This window comes from Gastrolobium bilobum, unplaced genomic scaffold (genome assembly GCF_033153095.1).
Source record: "Gastrolobium bilobum isolate Gb01-03AN ecotype WA unplaced genomic scaffold, APGP_CSIRO_Gbil_v1 utg31211, whole genome shotgun sequence".
Lineage (NCBI taxonomy): Eukaryota > Viridiplantae > Streptophyta > Magnoliopsida > Fabales > Fabaceae > Gastrolobium > Gastrolobium bilobum.
The window spans coordinates 82,169-106,472 of NW_026897142.1; the positions used below are offsets into that span (position 1 = coordinate 82,169).

The window sequence follows — 24,304 nt, forward strand, 5'->3', positions numbered from 1 at the left end:
TAGTAAATTGTATATGGGTTTTATAAGAGTTATGTTGTAGGAATAATGATTGTGTAATGTTATAGAGATTCGTTTTGCGTGCTGTAATTTCTTTATTTTTTCTTTTTTCTTCAAAAAATATGAATCCCACAAAAAATTGTGTGTGTATGAAAATTTGTTGTGTCATGTTAAATGATAAATACAAATCCATTGTATATTACATGCATGGCAAATCATCTGAGTTGCACTCAAACTTTGCTTAAATAGTTGAACCTCAGTTGATGCGCAACTCATGAAAGCTTGTCACGTAGTGCAGTTGCCCACACAACTGATGTTCAACCAATTGCGCATAGGTTTGGCAGCAACTAATTGCATTAGTTTTGTAAAAAATTTGAAAAAGACGTTAATTCTGTAATTTGTTATTTAAATTACAATTTTTAATTTTTTTTACCTGTTATGATTTGTTTTTTGTTTTGTTTTGTTTACTATTTGTATCACTTAATTTGCTTCAGCACTAAAAATATTCTTATTGTATAAAATATACAAAATATTTTAATAGATAAAATATTAAGTTATTAATAAAATATAAAAGATATCCCTAATTAAAAATAAAACTCTAAAAATAAAAAGGTGATTCATGTTTTTTATCGTTTAAATTTTGAAAGAAGAAGATGAATCATTTGTCACAACCTCTTTCATTCTGCTAGAAGAAAAAAAATTAGAGAAACACAAATATGCATATAGTAAATTAGAATGTATTTATTATATAAATATATAGAGGCCGGTTGATGATTTTGTCCTTGTTTTAAATTACTTTAAAATTTTATTTATTTCTTAAACTATATATCAATCTGTACTATTTGATTAAAGTTGACCGACACTTACTCAAATAAATTGGTTAGTTACTCCAATAAGTGATTTAATTGAATACATGATCTCTTTTCTAGAATAAATGGGGCACTTACCAAGGCTCATTTACTCGGTAAATGTTCGGTAGAGATTACGTTTTAAAACTCTTATTTATTCCAGCAAGGGATTATATCCTTCGGTCAAACTTTTTTCGCTCTTCCAGGTGCTAAAAATCATTTCACAACCATCAAAAAGTCCAAATTGATTGTGAAGCTTGATTTCCATCCCTAGTCTTTTTTTTTTATGTCACTTTTTGCATATTTTTGGGTGGGTACATGTGTGAAATTGGAACAGTGACCATTGTGCCACTGTTCTCACACAAATTTACCTAAATGCCACGCTCCTGAACTAATTTTCCAAACTGTCACGCAGGCAAGGTCGCTTGCAGCCGTAGCGAACTATGCATGATGATGTGTCAGGAAGCTGGTGGTGTTAGAGTTCGCTTCTGACACAGGCGACCTCTGTTTTTAACTAAGTTCGCCTACCACGTAGGCGACCTTCGTTTTTTTTTTTTTTTTTTTTTAAATTTGATACTTGTTATCCACTAAAAATGTGACACGTCAGCAAACCGAGTTCGCCTGTGTCAGAAGCGAACTTGTCCCCGTGGTAGATTGAGAAATAACATTGTTCGCATAGCATTTAGGTAAAAAAGTTGGTGAACAGTGACATCTTGGTCAGTTATCCTGTGAAATTTCCCTATTCCATTTGATTTTGACTCAAATTTGGTTTGGCTTTTTATCTTTCTATGATGATTGCAGACATCTAGTGACTAATTGAAGAGTACTATTCTTCCTCATGGCTGATATACATTCACATAAGCGACCAGACCGTGGAGAGAGACGTACTTATTAGAATCAATTTGATTGCCCCACTGGTTTATCCTCTAAATCAGTTGATCCCGGCAATACAGACATATCATACATTTATTTATTTTAGAACAATTAGTCCAAGACAAGTCAATTCGTCTCTAATTATCTTTCCCCGGTTATAAAAAAGAAATTACGTAGGACGTAAATGAACAGGACTAAATCATATAAATCTTGTAGCAAGTCTGGCTACAAGTATTGAAAAAACCTGTTTAAAGCTTTTGACCTACACTGTTTGTGTGTGTCGTCCTAATGTCCTATCTAGTCACTATAAAATGAAAACAATGCAAATGGATCTTATAACAATACTGAAACCTTTTTTTATATGTAACTTAAAGTTAATAAATAATTAATTCGAAATATCTATATTTATGTTTGATATAAACAGTGATATAAGTTGACAACAAAAAATGATTGAAGAACATTCAATTAAAGTTAGATTGTTCTTTCAATTAAAGTTGACAACAAAACAAGATCACTCATGAACTGCCAATAGATGAAGTACTTTTTTAAACATGCAGCACTCCACACTGGCACTTAGAATAAAACTCAAGTATTTAACTCCATTACTTAAATCAAGGAAATGATTTCCCTTCATCTCCATTTACCTACGTACTGGGAAAATTTCGGCTAAGTGCCTCAGTGAGAAGTATAGCCTCTTTTTCACTCTGACCTGTCTTCCAGACCTTGAATTCTAAGGGATAAGAGGCAGTTTCATTCCAACGTTTGAGTACAGACATTGAAAAGGGCCCTCTTATTTCTCCATAAGGACCCAAAAGGTGCCAAATAGACATCTCAGTATTCTCCACTACCTTTATTCCTTCTGAAATGTCTGCAATATTTGCATCCTGTTCATCACTGTCACTTAATTCAATAACATCTGCAGCTGAAATGCTAACTTCACGTTGTATCACTGGAATAGCTGAGATACTTGTATTCTGTTTGTCATTGACACTCGCCTCATTAGGATCAGTAACTGAAATGCTTTGCTTTTCCTTGATTGTCTGTACAGCATTCCTGGTAGCATTCAGATTTCTGCCATCTACATCAGAACCAGAATCAGTGTTCCTTGGTTGAGGCGGGCCACAATTTGCTGGATTGAAGGTCGGAGAATCCGAGTTAAATTCTTCAAAGAGTGTAGGCTTGGGATTATCATGTCTGGCTTTTGAAGTAGATTGAAGAAGATTTCTCTCAAAAGTGCCTTCATCTTGGGAAGCAGCATAGACAAACACTTGTTCAACAGAGGCAGGAATGGCAGTACCATCTTGGTTTTCCTTTACCGTAATTTTTGGACCTACGCCAGGAAAATTAACATAACGGATATTGTGAGTTACATTTCATAAACCCTCGGTACAAACATTGACTAAATTAGTGGTACATAAATTGTTCCTGGCTTAAGAAACTTTCATAAACAAAATAGAAGCAAGCAAAAGTAACTTTGACGGTGAAAGGGATACCCATCTAAAGGTAGCCTAACCTTGAAGAGAATATATTGGATTAAATAGTCTTGAGTAAAACATGAGTTTGGTCGTTAACACGCAAAATTATTGGAATTTGTAGAGGATCTCGATGAAAAGATGAGCAAGAATGTAATGTTAATTCAGAACGCACAGACAAAATCAAGAACACTACATACAGAGAAAGTTTTAAACAAAAGATAAAAGCAGAAGTTATAAGGACACAATAGATATAAAAAGAGGGAGTCAGACAGGAAAGGCTTACAAACCTGGAACATTTGTTCTACTATCCATAAAAAGAGAAAAATCACTGTGTTTAAAAACCTTCAACAGATGTACAAGTTTCTCCAATGGCTAATTCTGGCAAGCCATTTTGCTCAAGCTTACCTTTTCTTGTGGAACCCTCTGGTGACATATTGGAATCAACCATTTCAGGAATTACTTTTGGGATGTCACTTAATAAACGTGCTTGTTCCAATGGAGTCTCAAGCTTCATTTTGCAGTTCATGTACTCATAAAGTGTATGGAAATATGGTTAAGGCACAAATTGCCTGTTCACAGCTATTATAAACACCTTGAAGAGAAGAATACAAAACAAGATATAAAAAATCAAAACAATAATAACAGCTTTCAGTTCATAGTCTACAACTCCTCTTTCCTACTTGGAAGTGATTAAGTGATTGATATCCTTATCAAGCATTTTATTGGTAAAAATATATAACACTTTGACCTTTAGCTACTAATCTCAGGTAACAATTTAAGATCTATATCTTTGAAAGGATATTCTCTCCTCCGTCCATTTAGATTGGCCTGATTGATACGAATTTGTAACAATGCCAACTCCCTCGGTATCCACTTTCACAAATATCAGTAAAAAAATATGACAGGTCTGAGGTACTTTAATAGTCTAAAAGAATCAGAGTGTTCAATAATGTTAACAAGCCATTAGCAAATTGAAGTATCAGACATAACAAATTGAAGTATCAGACATAAAGGATAACAGTGGAAATTTAAGGGCAGATGTCAAAAGTTTCAGTTTGACTAATAGGTTTAGTGCCTGTTGGCATGTGCTTAAGCGAGTTTCAAAATTATAAGATTCTAAATTCTATGCATGTATCATAAATTTTGACCATTCAATTAAGGAAAATAGTAAGTGAACTTTTGTATTTGTTGAGTTCTATCTTTATAATAGCAAAAAGGATTTAGACAACACATAATATTATTATGATACATACATGCTTCATTATATCTTCATGCAAACTTCTGGCTTTCTGCTCAAGCTCCAGCTGTGAAACACAAAGAGGTGGTTGTCATCTGTTTACATTATTCTACTAATCCAATTAATTAAATTATTCAACAAATCAAACTCTTACTCATAAGAAAAACAACGCTCACATTACAAGAGAAAGCCCATACAATCAGTGTGGTCTAAAATGGCTGAAAATATATATGTTTGAAGGTCTGGACCAAAAAGTAGAACTGAAACACACACAGATATATGCCCATAAATCTATAGCAGGAGGAAGCTATTGGTATTAACGCCTCTTCCCTATGATTTACATCATATTCCATGTGACCCCTTTCCTCCCCACCACCCCCAGGTCCACTTGCCCCTTCCCTATGTCACTGACATATATTAGCTTTAATCACAAGACATTAAACATTGAGTACTAGATTGGGTGTGAAGCGAAACAACGGGCCCAAAAACCAAGCGGGAGATAGCTTCCATTGCTTTCTACAATGGGAGAAATTCGACTCTGACTTCAGAGCTCAAGAGTCAAAACATGTTTTGGCTTCTAAGTTTAGATTTAAGTTTAAAAGAAATAATGGATAGGAGATTATCTAGCTTGTGGATAGGCAGGGATTATCTAGCAAGTGAATAACATGAGTCTAAAGCTAGATTGTGAAGAAATTGATTTAATAGTATTAACTACATATTTTAATAAACTGTAGCTTCTCAAACTTGGTTCTACAGATATCTGATTTACAGCAAAGAAGCTTCATAGATGCAATACTACTACTATTCACCTTTTTATTTTTTATTTTTTATCTTTTTATCTTTTTGCTGACATTTTCCCGTTAAGCTAGCTTAATTTTGCACTACATAACAATAATTTTCTATTATGAAACTCAGAAAAGATTCACAAGGCCCTTACTCATAATTGGATCAGATCACTGAACATAAAGCTTTTTATGGTAACCACTAAATCAATCGTACACAAAAAAACTTACTACAGTAGGCTGTTTGAGCAGACCATTTCTCATCCTCTGATGCAGATCCTGACATTCTTCCTACAGATAATGCCAAATATAATTATAATTAAATCTGAATATTATTGTATATTCAAGTGTGTATAACTGTACAAGAAGGCTCTCTATTTATAGAGACTAAAAGACCTAATGGGAAGACCTAATGGGCCAAGCCCACAATCTAGACTATTCTAATAATAATAGATTAATATTATTTCTAACACTCCCCCTCAAACTGGTGTGTATATATCAAAAGCTCCCAGCTTGTTACAAATATGATCTATTCGGGAACCTCTAAGAGTTTTAGTGAATACATCCGCAAGTTGATCATTGGAATTGACAAATGCTGTCTCGATCTCCCCTGACTGGATCTTTTCTCTAACAAAATGACAGTCAATTTCTATATGCTTGGTCCTCTCATGAAAGACTGGGTTAGAGGATATATGCAAAGCGGCTTGATTGTCACAAATGAGCTTCATAGGCCGTTGTTCACAGAGATGGAGATCCTTAAGCAATTGTCTCAGCCAGATGAGCTTACAGGTTGCATTTGCCATTGCCCGATATTCTGCCTCCGCACTGGATCTGGCGACCACAGTTTGCTTCTTACTCTTCCAAGAGATCAAATTTCCTCCGAAGAGAACACAATACCCTGAGGTAGATCGTCTATCTGAAGGAGAACCTGCCCAGTCAGCATCTGAATAACTAGAGATCTCTGAACTCCCTTTATTTGTGTATAATAAACCTCTTCCTGGCGCCTTTTTAATATATCGGAGAATTCTAATAACTGCATCCCAATGGGAGTCACAGGGAGAATCAAGAAATTGACTTGCAACACTCACTGCGAAGGAGATATCTAGCCTTGTCACAGTAAGATAATTCAATTTTCCAACTAGTCGGCGGTAGCGACTAGGATCTGGCAGTGGCTCCCCCTGTCCTGGTAATAACTTAACATTGGGGTCCATAGGTGTATCAATGGGTTTACAGCCTAACATGCCAGTCTCATCTAGGATATCCAGTGCATACTTCCACTGACAGATGGAAATGCCCCGCCTAGACTGTGCAACTTCGATCCCCAAGAAATATCGAAGTCTGCCAAGATCTTTGGTCTGGAATTGATTGAATAAATGCTCTTTCAACTGATCAATCCCGGTCTGATCGCTGCCTGTAATGATAATGTCATCAACATAGACCAGGAGATAAACGCACTGGCCAGAAGAGCTATGCCGGTAAAAGACAGAATGATCGACTTTGCTTCTGATTAAGCCAAAGGATTCAACAACTGAACTAAAGCGGCTAAACCAGGCCCGAGGAGATTGCTTCAGGCCATATAAAGATTTCCGAAGTTTACATGCCATTCCAGAACTCTCCCCCTGAGCAACAAAACCTGGTGGTTGCTCCATATAAACTTCCTCCTGCAAGTCACCATGTAGAAAAGCATTCTTAATATCAAGTTAGAGAAGGGGCCAGTGATGAATGGCGGCAAGGGCAAGAAACAGGCGAACAGAAGACATCTTAGCAACAGGAGAAAAGGTATCCCCATAATCAAGACCAAAGATCTGTGTGTATCCCTTGGCCACTAAGCGAGCTTTAAGGCGATCAACAGTGCCATCAGGACCAACTTTAACTGTGAACACCCATCGACAACCAACAATAGACTTCCCGGGAGGAGCACGAACAAGACCCCAAGTGCCATTGGAGTGAAGTGCCTGCATTTCATCAAGCATCGCCTGGCGCCACCCTGGATGAGATAGTGCTTCACCTGTGGTTTTAGGGATGGAAACAGAAGAGAGACTAGAAACAAAAGTAAAATGTTGTGAAGAAAGTCTGTCATAACTCAAGAAAGAATAAAGGGGATGAGGATTTCGAGTGGATCGAATACCTTTCCGAAGGGCAATGGGAGGAGTCTATGATGGAGGATCCGGAGGAGAAGAGCCGACGGAAAAGGGCGATGAGTCATCAAGAGGCAATTTGGTATCAGAGCTCTCGATCCGAGGGCTCTGCTTCCGCATATATATCTTTTCCTTTCTTATTTACTGCCGTGCATCATACTGGCAAACCCTTTTACCGCCGTGCATCATACCGGCAACCTTTTTCAACCCTCCGAACATTGTTAGACCCTTTTTCGATCTCAGATCGTCATCCTCCTTCATTATTTGACCGGAAAACACTGTTCACATCGCCAGAAACACTGTTCTGTCACTGTTCATCACTGTTCCGGCCACTTTTCCGGCGAGAAACCACGCGATCACGCCGGCGACCGTTTCTGTCCAAGACTCGTCCCAAACGGCCGCAGCACGCGCCTCCACGCACCACCATAGCCGTCTGCGCGTAGGCCTCATACGCCACCTCTCTCCGGCGCGTGTGCACTGTTCCGGCCATCTTTTCCGGCCAAACCAAGGCAGACAGGCTCGCCTCTGCCTCCTCCTTCCAGATCCAGTGCCCGTTCGTTGTGGGTCTCTTTCGTTCGGGGGTTTCCAGTGCAAAAGTTGCTACTTTGTTCCTTTTTAGCGTGACTTTTACCGTTTTTTGGTCGTCTGATCGCTGTTTCTGAAGGAAGGAACCAGTAAACATCCTTCCGGCATCATTTCAAGTGTTATTCCATCTATCACAACTCTGAAATTGACCGGATCTGCTACTTACAAGACCTGGTCTACCTCCGTTAAGATCTGGTTTACTGGTCAAGGCCATGACAAACATCTCACCACTAAGAAGACTGATATTTCCAAAGATCAGACGTCTGAATCGGAGAAAGTTGATGCTCAGCTCCTCAGTATTCTTTGTCAATCCATTGATTCATCTCTTCTCAATATTTTCATTCCCTTTGAGACCTGCTATGATGTGTGGACGGAAGCCAAAAACCTCTACACCAATGATATTCAGCAACTTTATTCCATTGTCTCCCAGATGATGTGTAACAGCCCCAAACCCTGTAGCATGATATTGTCCGCTTTGCCCTGCGCACAAGCACCGTCGAGCTCACGATTTTGTTTCTTGGGACACCCCACAAAAGGCCTCACACTAGAAGAGGTATCCACATTCTTATAAGGCATGCTTCGTTCCCCTCTCCAACCGATGTGCGACATTACATCCTCCCCCACTGGGAATACAACGTCCCCGCTGTACACACCGGTCCAGGGCCAGGCTCTGATACCAAATGTAACAGCCCCAAACCCTGTAGCATGATATTGTCCGCTTTGCCCCGCGCACAAGCACCGTCGAGCTCACGGTTTTGTTTCTTGGGACACCCCACAAAAGGCCTCACACTAGAAGAGGTATCCACACCCTTATAAGGCATGCTTCGTTCCCCTCTCCAACCGATGTGCGATATTACATGATGGATTTACGCAAATCATTCGAAGCTCGTATAGAAGTTTATGTTGGTAAGATTCGTTCTTTGATGCAGGAATTTTTGGCTATGTTACCTCATGCTGCGGATGCTACAGTGTACAGGACACAAGTGGAGCGTCTCTTTACGGTTATGAATCTCTCTGGTCTCCCTGACGGATTAGAAAGTGTTCGTGAGAACATTCTAACCAGTACTGAGATTCCCAGCATATCCCAGACCTTTCAGCGCCTTCGGAATCTTCAAGATAAGATGGCCCCCGCACACGTGCCAGCTACTGACTCTACTGCCCTCTTGTCTGATTCTGCTGCTTTAATCTCTCGTGGTAATTGGAACAATGGTGGACGCGGTCGTGGTCGTGGCCGCGGACAAGGCGGTCGCGGGCCCATGACATCATATGGCCCAGGCGGGCGCGGACAGACAACGTACTATGGACAGGGTGGCCGAGGACAAAGGCCTCGGTGTAATTATTGCCAAAATCTGGGCCACAATGAAGAACGTTGCTAAAGAAAGTACCCTCACTTGAAGCCACCACATATGAACTTTGCTCAAACAGATGTTGTGCCGCCCTCTACCGGATCAGTGACTATTTCCGCTGCAGACTATGAGGCCCTTCTCCAGAAGAGTTCTTCTCAGCCACCTGCTCCAGATACTGGTAATCATGTTGCTTGTTTTTTCTCAATCGTTTCTTGGACCCTGGATAATAGACTCAGGTGCTACTGATCATCTTTGTGGTAATAAGGATCTCTTTACTTCCCTTACCTTTTCTAATAATCTTCCCTCTGTTACTCTTGTTGATGGCACCAAGGCTCCTGCTCGTGGCATTGGGCAAGCCAAACCAACTCCCTTCTTGACTTTAACCTCTGTTTATTACATCCCTGGCATTCCTTTTAATTTAATTTCTGTTAGTCAATTGACCCTGTAAAGAACCTTGTGATACACCACCCCAAAAGCTAGCTCAAAGGGTGGGAGTGCCCAAGGCCTTATAAAGGCCACATTGGTTGCACATACAACCAATGTGGGACTATATATCTCAACACGCCCCCTCACACAAGAGCCTATTGGGCTTGAAGAGTGGACAATGCAACAGGCCCACCTACCTGAGCTAAGAAACGCCACAAGAGAAAGTGGGGGGCGGCGAGGCTCTGATACCATGTAAAGAACCAATTCAACCCAAAAGCTTAAGCTATTGGGTGAGGCCACATTAATGGTTTTATATATCTCAACACGCCCCCTCACACGAAAGCCCATTGGGCTTGAAGGGTGAACAATGCAACAGGCCCAACCTACCTGTGCTAAGAAACTCCACAAGAGAAAGTGGGGGACGGCGAGGCTTTGATACCATGTTAAGAACCTTGAGGTCACCACCCCAAAAGCTAGCTCAAAGGGTGGGAGTGCCCAAGGCCTTATAAAGGCCACATTGGTTGCACATACAACCAATGTGGGACTATATATCTCAACACGCCCCCTCACACGAGAGCCCATTGGGCTTGAAGAGTGGACAATGCAATAGGCCCAGCTTACCTGTGCTAAGAAACTCCACAAGAGAAAGTGGGGGGCGGCGAGGCTCTGATACCATGTAAAGAACTTTGTGATAGACTCATTCTCTTTCTTGCTCTGATACCAAATTAAATCTGAATATTATTGTATATTCAAGTGTGTATAACTGTACAAGAACGCTCTCTATTTATAGAGACTAAAAGACCTAATGGGAAGACCTAATGGGCCAAGCCCACAATCTAGACTATTCTAATAATAATAGATTAATATTATTTCTAACAATTATGAATCCATAGAAAATATACATTAACAACTAGGATCAGTGTAGACTCTGCAGCTGGATCCTGAAAGCTAGGCATAATTTCCTTAAAGAATAAAATGGATACACAGACCATATATTAGAGATAAGTATAAACTCTGACAAGTATAAACCATGGTCACCTCAAAAACCCATATAATCAACTTTCAACAACTTACAGAAAAGATGATGTAGAAACATGAATTTTTCAATTTTACTTAGAAACCGTTACTTATTTGGCTCCAGTGTCTCTAGAAATGTGGAAAAATTGCAGCCGAAAATCCTGTTACAACACTATGAATACCTCAGAAAAGTCATCTTCTGAAATTTTGCAGATAGGTACATCTTTCGGCACATTAGAAAGCTGAAGCAGAATTTCTTTGTTGATTTCATCAATCTTTGAAGATCTGTTTATTCCTGTGATTGATGCGGATACAGAATGCCAATGCATGCATATCAGAAATGTTAGCTAGTAAAAGAACATCACTCCTGTTGACCTTCAACAGCAATGTACTATGCCACTAAAGAACAAACATTCTACTCAAAGCTTTTGATTTTATACTTCATTTTTCTTTTTCAGATATGTGCCTTGCATACAATGTATGACTTATTTTTGTATAATATTCTTTTTCTTCCAACTGACGTTAAGTACTGCCAAAATTACATGCATGATCCACTAATTCTTTTAAAAATTCTTTAATGGTATAAAATCCTGAAGCCCAAGATAAAATTACCATGTGCTTAGCCAAATTGAGGTCTTAAATCACACAAATATGAAAGCATTGATATTTTTCAAAGGAAGAAAAGTGGTTTGAGGGCAAGCCTGGAACAATGGTAGTATTGCTCCAACGGATCAAAATTTTAAAAGCAGTTAGTATATATAATTAAACCATTTGACACAATATGCATTCTTTACAATATCTTCAAAATTTTATTTTATTACAAATTATTTGTTTTAAATTTAATAGCTACTGTTCTTTAATAACTACCTCAATGCTGATGAGGTAAAACAAGGATATCATGTTACTAAAAGATGCAACAGACTTAGTACAGAATAAGACTTAAATGCTTGCATAGAACCTATGACAGCATTTTAGAAATAAGATCATCAAACAATGACACTATCAGTACTTGGTAGTGTACTTGAATATCTTTTGTTGAAGTCATAGAGGTTTAGGTAGGGAAGGAGGAAATGAGAGGAAAGAGATACAAATAAAATTATATTGATAATGATGTGAAGGATATTTTACAAAAGACAAGCACTAACCCCTATTTATACTAATACTAGACTTCTGACCTTAATTAATTAAAAAATTAAATCATGAAATCTAAGGAAATATAAACCAGTGGCAGTATACAGCCTGACAGTATCTGGGATTAGAGATAGGGCCATACTACATTTAGAACTGGGGACAGGGCCACTGAATGCAAGACCAGAGACAGAGGCTAGACTGCATATAGGACCGGGGGCAGATGCCAAACTGTATCGATTACTGGAGGCGGTGTGAATGAAGCCTGTGGCAATAGAGGATGAAACTGATCTAATCTACGAAAAGACAGGCTAAAACGAAGCCAATCTAGAGAGAGACATTGAAAAGACAGCAACAACGAAAGAAAAATGATGGACCCCCAATTCGGGTATATTCACGCAGGAGAAGGAGAAATGGAGTCAGGAAAGCCCAACTTCAACCTAATCAGCCCAAGAGCAATGGAGAGATAAATCAGCAAGGGCCCAAAGGGGAAGTTAATCATCAACAGGCCCATGGAAAGAGTAACCCGCAATTGGAAGACCACGTGGAGAGTGTTAGAATGAACAACAAAGGAAAGGAGGCAAGGAAAAAAGAAAAAGAGGAGTTTGTTAGACGGATGGACACGTGGATGGCTCTGAATGGCGAGGAGAGTGTGGGTGGAATGCAAGAAAATAATCAGTTATAAAGGAGTGGGAAGGAACGTGAAAGGCATCAGAAAACGTATTATCAAAGGAGAAAGGTGTAGCTCGATAAGGTGGTGGATTGCCTTGTTGACGGGGTTTTTCATTATTGTTAGCATTTCAATAGTGTCAGTAGTATGGGAGTCGTAACTTGTATGTCTGTAATGCATTCTGCAGTAGTTGGTTGCTGCATATGGAGTCTGTATTAGGAAGAAGAAGTAATGTGTCTTGAGTTGATTTCCTTGTTAGCATTGAGTCTGTAATGGAGTATTTCCGATTATGCATTTCAATTAACAGAAGTAATTTCATGTTATTTCGCTGTGATTCTTTACTGTTGTCTTGTGGGGTGCCATCAAAACACAAGAGCAAGAGACTAAAAACTCAATACGGAAAAAGTCACAAGGGACAGATTGGGAGCAAATAAAAGCACAAATATGGGTTTAGGGGTTATCGAGTCCATGAGCTCAACACAAAGGAAAAGGAAGGGAGAAATTATTCTCAAGGTGGATACATGGCTCTAATACCATGTTGAAATTATAGGAATTTGGTAGGGTAGAAGGAATAGAATGGAAAGAGAAACTCAGACTAATAAAATTATATTGATATTGGTGTGAAGGATATGTTACAAAAAAACAAACTCAAATCCCTGTTTATACTGTAAAGAACCAATTCAACCCAAAAGCTTTGGATAAGGGCCTTTCTAATGATTTATATTATACTCTAACACGCCCCCTCACACGAAATTTCACTGGGCTTGAAGGGTAGACAATGCACAGGTCCACCTACTTTTGCTAAGAAAATTCCACAAGAGAAAGTGGGGGCAGTGAAGATCGAACTCGGGACACGAGGCTCTGATATCATGTAAACAAACAATTCAACCCAAAAGCTTAAGCTATTGTATGAGGACTTTTTTAATGATTTATATTATACTCTAACATATATACTAATACTAGATTCCTGAGCCTAAATGAATAAGGAAACAAAACATTAAATCTAAGGAAATTCGAAAACCAATCCTAAAAGATCATCCAAGATACTCTAAGATATTGTATGATAGAATAGTGATATTATGAGATAATAGCTCTTACACAGCAAAATCAGCTAATATACTTACGTAAAAAAAAATTGTATGGTTGACTTTTTATGACTGGTAACTTCTAGCCATCACAAAGACTTACCTATTACTTGTGAGAGCAGGTAGGAATTCTTCTGTAAATAGTCATACGGGTCAGATTTTATTCTTACAAAACTTCCCAACACTTTGTCATCAAAAGTTTCTGGTTGCTTCAAAAGCTCCTCCACTAAACTCCTCTTTAAGTAGACAAGCTTGATGTTTGAACTAACTATGGCTGCAAAACAGTTTTGACACTCTTCAGAAAATAGGTTCTGATGAGATGTTGTATTTGAGATCAGGTTTCTCTGCCTTGAAAATTTGAATGGCTCATTATCATCCCTATATTCCGAACTACTATTGATATCATCCATTTTCTCAAAATTCTCGGCAAAATGTGGTGCCAGAAATTTTTGCATGTTGTTTCTATTCACTGATTTCCTCCCTAGTAAAGACCTTAGTAGTGGATCACAAAGTATCTTTCTTTTTTTCTTGGGGTCAAAAAGTTTGTTTTCTTTGCAGTACTCAATAATGATTGAAGCAACATCAAGTTCAGAAAATTCTGTGCTAGTGTCTCTACCAACATGTTTAAGAAATTCTATGAGACTTCTTGAACCCCATCCAATAAACTCCTTTTTCTTATCTTTCACCTTTCCTTTCAGTGATTTTAGCTTTGCCATGCACTTCTTCTTTTTCCTCATTGATTTAACTTCTGTTGTGTCATTCAGGTCATCATAATCAGAAATTATAAAGTTACTTTCATCTTCAGATTCTTCAGGATCATCTTCCCTTTCATCTAGATCCAAGTCACACTTGTTTTTACCATTCTTAAAGAAGCTATGAGCGCAATATACATGTTCAAAATTCAGCCCTTCTTTTCGTTTGATAACTTCATAATATTCTGAAAATAAGCCTTCATATGTATCTCGATCTTTGAAATCAATCTTTACCTGTTAATAAAAAAACATGTAAGAATAAAGATGTATAAAGAAAAAGAAAATTGTTCTACGGGGCACAAATAAAGAGGTAAACTTTCCCTACTCAATTCCATGTTTCCAACCAAGAAATAATAAATTAAAAAAAAAAAAAATTAAGCTCAATGAGAAAAATATTGCATTTGCTTATAGTTTATGTCGAAAAATTATACAACTCGACTTACACTGAAACTTTATTCAGTCATGTGAAGCTATCCATTCATCAGAATCCATTAAGCATTCAAAATTTAAAAACTATATTTTTGCAATCATTATGATTTCTTAGTTAAAATAGAATAGAAGTCTAACTCTTTTCTACAAAATGTAAGATTTTAAAAATGTAAGATTTTATTTGCTAAATCTCATTTCATATAAGTGAGAGGAATGCAAAATTTATAGTGCCAATTTCGTACGGTCAGTGTTTCGAAAAACAATTTTGACCTTTAAGAAAAATAATAGATACAAATCTGTTTGAGAATGTGTTTCCAGGTTTCTCTTTCAAAAAATAAATAGAATAAGTTTAAAAAACATTTAAACAGAAACACTTTTAAGATGTTTCCAAAACAGGTAAAAACACAGAAAGAGCGTCTCTGTGTTATTATTATTGCCCTAACATAACAATCCTGCATAGTTTTAATTGGCAATTCTTCCCACTAACGTTGGTAATTATGTCAAAAAAATTGAATTTGTCAATATACATAAATATTCCCTTTTATTGATTTATTTATATTTTCTCTATTTATTTTTCTTTTCTTTCCTTTTATTTTATTTTATTTTCTCTCTTATCTATCTTTATTTTCACTATATTTTTATTCTTTTTTTATATTTATATTTTTAAATTTAAATTTAATTTCTAATTTTAAAATTTTAATTAATTTATTTATTTTTCCCCTTCTTTTGCTTTGCTTCTATCTTTTCATTTGGGTTCATTGACAACCGCCCCAACTACATCAACATCAACATCAACAACACCTTTATCCCAAATTAATTGGGCAACCGCCCCAACTAATTTGGAATAAAAGTGTTGTTGATGTTGTAAATATACATAAATAGTAAACATATAGCAATTAGTTATTTTGTTTTTAAATTTAGGATTCCAAATACTGTTTCTCTTGCTGCATGTAACACATGATTGAAAAGAATCTTACCCCATCAGAATCAACATCAGCATTTTCTTCAATTAGAAATGCAAGTTTTGAGCAGTGTCTGCAAAGACCTTTGTTCCCCTTGACAAAAACAACTTCAGCATCATAATAGCAACTCCCACAAACAGCAGTTGGGCAGCAAAAGCACTTAAACTTTGGGGCTTTACGGCAAAGGAAGCAAAAATGTAAAGCTGCAAAAGAACTTATTCAAAATTCATTCAATATCAAATGGATTAAAAGACATTCAGGCATAACCTCTTAAACACGAACAGACATAGGAAACTGAAAAAAGCAAAAGAAAAAAAATACACTTAAACATGACAACCAACACACGTTCTAAATTTTCTACAAGGCTGCCAATTTCAGCATGGAGTTATACCACTTTGCCAAGAAAATATAAATTGGCCACATAAAATCTCTTAGAGCTGAAGAGAAATAAAACACCAACTTTTTAAGTATTTTTGAGATAATTAAGATATGCAGGCTAAAGATTATGAAGAGTGTTTGAGACAGAAACTTAGGCATCTATGCATATTTCCCAAAAAAATATAAGATGGGAATCACATGTCATGGTGGTATTAGCTGCATAAATATATAGCATGCCAAGAAAAGAAAAAGAAATGTATTTGAATGCCTTGCAATAATGGTAGAGAGATAGGTTGAAGCAGCTTACGACAAATCCAACGACTGCCATTCTCCAAAAGGGAATCATCTTCTCTCACACATGAAGGATGATACGCTTTAAGGCAATCCCTGTGAGCAACATGAGTTAATTAACTACCAAAAAGAAAGTCACTTCCAGGACTAATTATATCTTTGTAGAATGATCCAAATCCAGATCCATCATTACTTTGACAAGCATACACCGTGATACCGAATGGCCAAAATTCTACCAACAAAAAATATATAAAACCTAAAGTACCACTAACTTCTTTGTTAAAGCTACCTCACAATTTTCCATTGAATTTGTAAGGCCAAACACATACTATAAATTAGGAAACAAGTATGGAATGACTGCTACATTTGTAAAAGCTGCAAACAAGCACAGGTCAAAATTTATGCACATACCTCACCTTTTTCAAAAAGAAATATATGTTCAGACTTAAAATATGTATATATATATATATATATATATATATATATATATATAAGTAAAAAGTCAGAATGTTATCTAGTAAATAAAAATACCAAAGCTTATATATTTGAGGATTTTGAGCCTAAAAATATATTAAGAAAGTGCATGTTTTCTTTTAATATAGATTAGCCTGTGACTAACAAGGAAGAAAGAAACTCAGTTTAGCATATCAAAATTTTATTTTAGGAATTCACTTCACATTAATCTCAACTGCATCATGGGAGCAAGCACCTCCTTCTGGCCCTTGAAGCTGACTCCACTTGAATTTATATATGATATAATAAACATGAAACCTGGGGCATCATCCCCACAAATTTCTAATGGAAGAGCAAAAAACAAAGTGGAAACTTGAAAGCAAGTTTACAGGGCAAATAACTAGGACAAGCTATGATACATGGATACTAACCCTAAACAGATACCAAACTTGCCATACCCTACCAGACATGTATCCAGTACCGGTACTTATTGGATACATGGGTATGAACCCAATACTCACTTATCGCTCAAGTACAAGCCAGTCCATACCAAGTTTAATAACTAAGTAGTTCGATTTGCTACCAAATGAAACAAACTGCTACTTCACTCCATTCAAAACTTCTGCCTTCTTTAAATATTTTTGCTTACTTACATTAGAACATTATGAAAATTATAATTATCTTATGATTTAATTACTTTATTGTTTATGCTTTTATATTTCTATATAATATATCGGTATCCTGCTGTACATTTACCCTAGTTGTAGGGTATCCTGTACCTGTACCGGTATAGGTACCCGTACCTGTATCCATGCAACTTGGGGATAAGTTGGTTGATAATGATATCAGATGACCCATATATTTTTAGCCAACTTAATGTTCCCTATTCTTTAAGCACGGAAATGACCATTGCTGTTGGTGAACCTTTGCGATTGAAACCATGCACAGAGGAAATGTGCTCAATTACGATTATTAATTCTCATTTTATAAAATTAAAATAGCATGTACTTATGTTTCAGAACATACCTGAAATCGCATAACCTCATCAACCCTCCATCCTTGCACACACAACACCAATCCTCAGCAATCTCTTCCTTCCTTCTTCTTTTTTTCTTTCTCACCATCTTGCTTTAGAAAAAATAATTAACCACACCTTTACAGAGCCTCCTACAGTCCAACCCTACTCTGTTGAAGGTTCTCTTAAACAACTCTGCCCAATGTAGTTGAAGAAAACCAAAATCAGGAAAAATATCAAGGACCTATTTGCCAGAACAAAAATGCATTACACTAAAACCTTAAAAAAAATAAATGAAATGGATAGCTGGGAAAATGCACTACACTAAGACCTTAAAAAATAAAATAAAATTAAAACTAGGAGAGGAGAATTTAACAGAAGAACAATCACCAGGTCAGTTGAAGTTTCAATCTTTAAGAGACCTGTAAATGTATATAGATGCCCTTAATAATGGGCATAGGTTATCAAAATGACAAGAGAGCACAACATAGGATACCCTTTGAGAGGAGAAGATTTTGTTTGGTGTGTTACCAAACGCAGAAGGGAGATGGGAAATTGAGTTCAAGTTCTTTGGGCACCAGAAAAGGCAAGGGAATTGGTGGAGGGAATAAATATCTTTTTCACTTTTATATTTTTAGAAAAAAGACCACCCGCTATTAATTTTCAATTTAAGAGGTAATATTTTCCTATTAAGGTCTATCTATATTATAGGGGCATCCTTTCCCTATATTGTAAACCCTATTGGTATAGTCCTAATAATTATAGTTGATGTACAACCTACGATTATAGTTTATAATAAAAAATTAATGAAGGTTTACACAGAAGATTTAAATTCAAGGCTACACTGAGTGTTGTATCCTTGAGCTACTAACCTTGCCTTGTTTCTCACAACTTTTCCACCTTCAATTAGTTTGCTTTAAACACCTCATCTTGTATCAATCACATACAGATTGATTCTTAGGTGCAGGGACAAGGGTCCAAACTAGGTGCTTATCAAACTGACTCAACTCTTCTTGGATATGCATCTTCTTCAAGTGCTTCCTCAATTTATTTTAGTACTACTTAAGAAATGAGAGTTGGCATGTTATAGTCTTTTCAAAAGGACGATATGGTTCTAACCTCAGCTGAAGATGAGAAAAATGTAGTCTCCAGTCCTTCAGTAGTTGAGAAGGATGATGAGAAGAATCTTAAGAAGGCTCACTCTTCTCACTTTTTAAGTTGGTCTTCTGTCTTTGTCAACCTCAAAAGCGAGGCAAGATGATTCCAAGGCTACACTAAGTGTAACCTGGAGATCATCTTGTCTCACTTTTGAGGTAGATTGAAGCAGCTTTCTTTGAGAAGTTTCTTCATCTTCGGAAGCAGTATAGACAAACCGTTGTTCAAAAAAAGGCAGGAAAGGATGTACCATCTTGGTTTTCCTTTGCAGTTGCTTTTGGACCTAAGCCCTGAAAATTAACACAACGGATGTTGTGAGTTACATTTCATAAACACTTGGTACAAACAATAACTAAATTAAAAAAAAAAAAAACCACTCTCCATTAAATTCGACTAATGAGTGTGGGGTGAAGGTAACGTAGTCTTACCCTTGCATAATTGTAAAGAGATTGTTTCCTAGATTTTAACTCATGACTTTTTAATCATGAAAAAAACAGTTTTACTACTGCTCTGGTTCGTCGTCTTTAAACAATAACTAAATTAGTGGCACATAAATTGTTCCTGGATTAAGAAACTTTCAGAAACAAAATAGAAGCAACCAAAAGTCACTTTGAAGAGAAAATATTGGATTAAATACAGCAAAGAAATAAAAAAAAATGTGACAAAACACACATTAAATTATAATTAATCTAAGTGACCCTAGTTTGAGTAAAACATGGATTTCGTTGTTTGAAACAGAAAATTACTCGAATTTGTAGAGTATCATGATGAAATGACAAATCACAGCATGAACAAAAATAGAAAGTCAATACAGAAGAGAGAGGCAACATCAAGTACCCTTTATACAGATAAAATTGAAAACCAAAAAAAAAAAAAAAAAAGGTGGAAATTATAAGGACACAATAGATTAAAAAAAACAGAGAGTGTAATAAGAGTGGAATGGGTGGCAAACCTGCAACGCGTGCTGTATTAATCAGGAAACCACTAATGTGTTTGAAAAAAGGTCCAAGAGAGTAACAGCGGTGTCTCGAATGGCTAATTGTGGCAACAAGCCAGTGTGGTCAAGTTTATCTTTTCTTGGGGAACCCTTCGGTGACATATTTTGTTAGGTGAGTGTTACCGAATGCAGAAGAGTAAGAAATATTTGAGTTCAGATTTTCAGGGCACTAAATATAGCAAGGGAATTGATGGAGGGAATAAATATTATTTTCAATTTTTACTTTTACTTTTTACTTTTTTTCTTTTTTCTTTTTTCTTTTTTTCTTTTTTTCTTTTTTAGAAAAAAGGAACCACCCAGTGTTAAAGGGATGATTTTCCTTTTAAGGTCATATATTTAAACCCGATTGATAAACTGCCAATAATTTGAGGGTCGGCTTTGTTGTACATGAATAATATGATAACACAGTTGGGTAAAAGTAGAAAACGATATGGATTTGATACATGTGTACTAGATGAACAATATGATAGGATGATATTATTTTATTGGGTGTTTGAGATAAATCATGATATAATATAAGATAAAAATACTTTTTATATATATATGGAGGGCAAAAGCCCAAAATCAAAAATTACATGGACAATTTGATATCAACGTTCGGTCTTCAGCGAGTAAAACACCAAGACTGAAGGGAATATTATGAAAAACATGTAATCCTAAAGAAGATTGAAGTCCATATTTAGCTATTCAATGTGCACTAACATTTTTAAAAACGATAGAACTTCATTTCATTTTTAATTTTTTTTACTTATTTACACATTGGTTCTTATTTTAAATTATTAAAAAAAATTAAAAATAAAATTTTTAAATAAAATATATAAATAACTTATAAAACATTTTAAAATAAAAATATATATCGTTACCAAATAAATTTTTAAAAATTAAGTTTTAAATTATTTATCAATATTGGAAGCCAATGACTAATGATAATATAGTAATGAGTTGTGGTGACGATATCAGATATGACTGGTGATAAATGTGGTGGCTGATTGAAGGCAATGCTGGTAGTGGCGATAATGGTTGGTGATTGGGGCAACGAAAGCCCTAAATAGTGGCTAGTTGGTGGTGGTGGCACCACCAGCGATGACCAATGACAATTATGATGGCTGATTGTATGGTGGTGGTGGTGGTAGCCAATGACACAATAATGGTGGTGGTTAGTGCAGTGGTAGCCAGTGAGAGTGGTGGTGGTGACCGGTTGCAATGGTGGAGTTGATAGATAATGGTGGTGGTTGGTGTCTTATAGTTGGGGTGGGGGTGGCTAATAGTTCATAGTGATATCTAGTGCCTAGGTGATGGCTAATGGTGGTGGTAGTGGGTAGTGGAGGTGGTCGATGGCCAACAGCGACGGTTGACCAGTGACAAGGGATGACTATCAACTATCTAGCAAAGTTCAAATGAGAAGAGTATAAGGCTACATTTGGATGAGAATGATCTCTCATTTGCAACCCTATCATATATATTCCTAACATAAGTCCACTCTTATGATAACTTATCATGTCGCGGACAAGATAAAATAGAGGAACATAATAAGTATATCATATCATATTGGTTTGCCAAATAATTGATAAGAGTTGGATATGATGATTTATACTATCATGTCCTCTCTTTTGTGACCACCAAATATATGCAAGGGTATAAATTTAATGGACTAGACTAGACTTTGGCCTAAATTAGCTAACATACTTATGTAAAATATTTTAAATCCCACATGCCCAATTAGCATGATGTAAGCTAAATTATAAGTCTGATTTCACCTATATTTAAAATCAAAATGTTTGGCTTAAGTCTATTAGTTTATCTAAGTCTACCAGGCATTCAACATCTATCAAGAATTATAAAATATAATAAAATTATTTTACTATTTAAAATTATTTAAATAATAATTTATTTAAAATAAACAATATAATATAAATCGACATGTATGCGTATAGGTCAGATCTTGTGAAAGTAGGCATATAACCTATTCTCTAAATAGGCTTTTTTAGGTCTAAACAATATTTACTCTACTAAATATACTAAGGCCGGATCAAGCCCGACACAGGTCAAGTCGTAAACCTTTGATTATTATCTAACTTATTTACATCCCTAGTGGGCACATCTCATTGAACCTTATCCTTATGCTAGTCGTGTGTATGGTTTGATTCTCTCATTTTTCTCTTGGGTAGATAATATGTAATCATACCATGAATCTTCGTTGAAGTTAGTGACCTTCCCTGGCCTTGCAAGATACGTGCCTTCCCCTTATTGAGATTTGAGATAGGTGGTTGTCCTTAACTTTGCAAGAAGGTAATGAATTTTATTTTTGAGAGTCACAAGTTTTTTTTGGATAACAAAGGAAAATTACAAAGCAACAAACTACACAGCAGCAGTCCTGGGCAACGTAGAGCCCCTACAATCCTCTAAACAAAGATCCCTACAGCCTTCCGGAGGAGAGCTGAACCAGTGAATATCCCAGTCAGTATCAACCCTGAGTTTAGCCATCCAATCAGCCACTCGGTTGCCTTCTCTGTATGTATGTAAAATATTTACCTGCCAATGACGGTTAAGAAGTTCCTTAATTCTATTCACAAGAGAATAACAGGGATGGGTATTAATACACCCTTCCACAATCAACTGATTAGCCACCAAAGAGTCTCCATCCAAGATAATACATTTGTACTGCTGATGCCAAGCCCACTCCAGACCAATAACACAGCCCCACAATTCCGCCATAAGCACAGTACCATGACCCAGATTTTTGTTGAAACCCTGCATCCAATTCCCATAGGTATCTCTCATAACTCCACCACAAGCCAAATTCGAACCATTATTTCTACAAGGTCCGTCAATATTAATTTTGGTCCAACCCTCCATGGGAGCCTTCCAGTGAATCCAAACCTCCTCCATAGGATCCACAGTTAAACCAGAGGAAATCAGAATTTCATTAGAACTTTCAATATTTAAAATGCTAATAGAAACCTGATTGAAGAATTCCTGGGGACTAAGCCCTTTGCCTTCAAAAATGAGATTGTTTCTGTCTTTCCAACACTGCCAACAGATCACTCCAAATCTCAGCTGCCATCTTTTATTGTACTCCCTAAAATTGAGGTTCCAATTCAGCCAATTGTCTACATCATTTCTGTAGAAATTTACCTGCCTTCTACTATCAATCCAGTGGTTCCAAACTTCCCTCGTCCATCTACACTTCCTGAAGATATGATCTCTATCTTCAATACGATCATGACATCTAGGACATCTGGCATTATCAGACATGTGCCTTCTATTTCTCTCAGCATTGGTGAGGAGTTTGTTACTAAAAAGGAGCCATAGGAAGAGTTTAATCCTCTGGGTACCCTCCCATCTCCACACTAAGTTCCAATCTTTAGACTGAGGATCATTATGAGGGGGAATCAAGGAGGCATAAGCTGAACTAACAGAGAACAAACCCGATGGAGAATGTCTCCAAATAACTTTGTCATTACCACCATCTTCAGTGGGGGGAGGGATACCTGCTATAACATGCAAAATCTCTTCAAACAAGTATTGACCCAATATGCTCCAGTTCCAATTTCCCTCAACTGAGATGCAATCTGTAACCTTCCAATTTATAGCCTCTTCAAGAATTTCTAACACAGCCTTATCAATTAGCTTGCCAACCCTTGGGTCCTTACAGAACTCTGTGCTCCTACCATCGCCAAGAAGGATTAAGGATCCAGCTTGGACATGCTCCCACACCTGTTGGATACCTCTCCAAGTATTAGAAACATTTTTGGCAGCAGAGATGTTAGGAATCATGTCATCCCCAACCTTATACTTAGATTTAAGTACTTTCACCCAAAGATTATCAGCATTGTTAAGAATATCAAAGCCTAACTTCATAGAAATAGCTTTGTTAATCAGAACTTGGTCTCTAAGACCCAGACCCCCATTCATCTTAGGTTTGCAGACTTTAGACCAACTAACAAAGTGAGTTTTCTTCTGGTGTTGGCATGAGCCCCAAATAAAGCTTCTAGTAAGCTTCTCCACTTCCCTGCAAACTCCAACAGGAACGATAGCAGATTGCATTGTGTAGGCAGGTAAGGCTTCAAGGACAGCTTTGGCTAGAGTAGTTCTACCAGCCAAAGAGAAAGAGTTTAGATTCCAAGAGGAAAGTCTCTTCTACATTCTATCTATAACATGACCAAAAGAGCTTTTGGAAACTCTTCTATGGTGTAGTGGAACTCCCAAGTACTTACCCAGATCAGCTGTGACAGTGAATCCCAAGCAGTCACTAATTTCTTTAG

At 36.8% G+C, this 24,304-nt stretch overlaps 1 protein-coding gene across 1 annotated transcript; it reads right to left on the minus strand.

The window, feature by feature from the left end:
• Nucleotides 1-2,217: 2,217 nt before the first annotated feature.
• LOC133304487 (uncharacterized protein At5g08430-like) lies at nucleotides 2,218-20,156 on the minus strand. The gene is made up of 12 exons (XM_061504529.1): nucleotides 19,995-20,156; nucleotides 19,007-19,332; nucleotides 17,899-18,082; nucleotides 16,436-16,515; nucleotides 15,766-15,953; nucleotides 13,711-14,593; nucleotides 10,907-11,019; nucleotides 5,444-5,503; nucleotides 4,447-4,497; nucleotides 3,995-4,066; nucleotides 3,599-3,731; nucleotides 2,218-3,048 (listed from the first exon to the last, which is right to left on the minus strand). Exons 3-12 carry the CDS (start codon nucleotides 17,994-17,996, stop codon nucleotides 2,363-2,365), a joined length of 2,364 nt encoding a protein of 787 aa, XP_061360513.1. The 5' UTR covers nucleotides 17,997-18,082; nucleotides 19,007-19,332; nucleotides 19,995-20,156; the 3' UTR covers nucleotides 2,218-2,362.
• Nucleotides 20,157-24,304: the final 4,148 nt, after the last annotated feature.

Excerpts from the sequence above, each read along its gene's own strand:
- LOC133304487 (XM_061504529.1), bottom strand. The coding sequence starts at position 17,996 with ATGGTGAGAAAGAAAAAAAGAAGAAGGAAGGAAGAGATTGCTGAGGAT. Across the intron at positions 11,020-13,710 it reads CCTGCTCTCACAAGTAATAG|GAATAAACAGATCTTCAAAG; the intron begins GTAAGTCTTTGT and ends CATCAATCACAG. Across the intron at positions 3,732-3,994 it reads TAAATGGACGGAGGAGAGAA|CTTTATGAGTACATGAACTG; the intron begins TATCCTTTCAAA and ends TATTTCCATACA.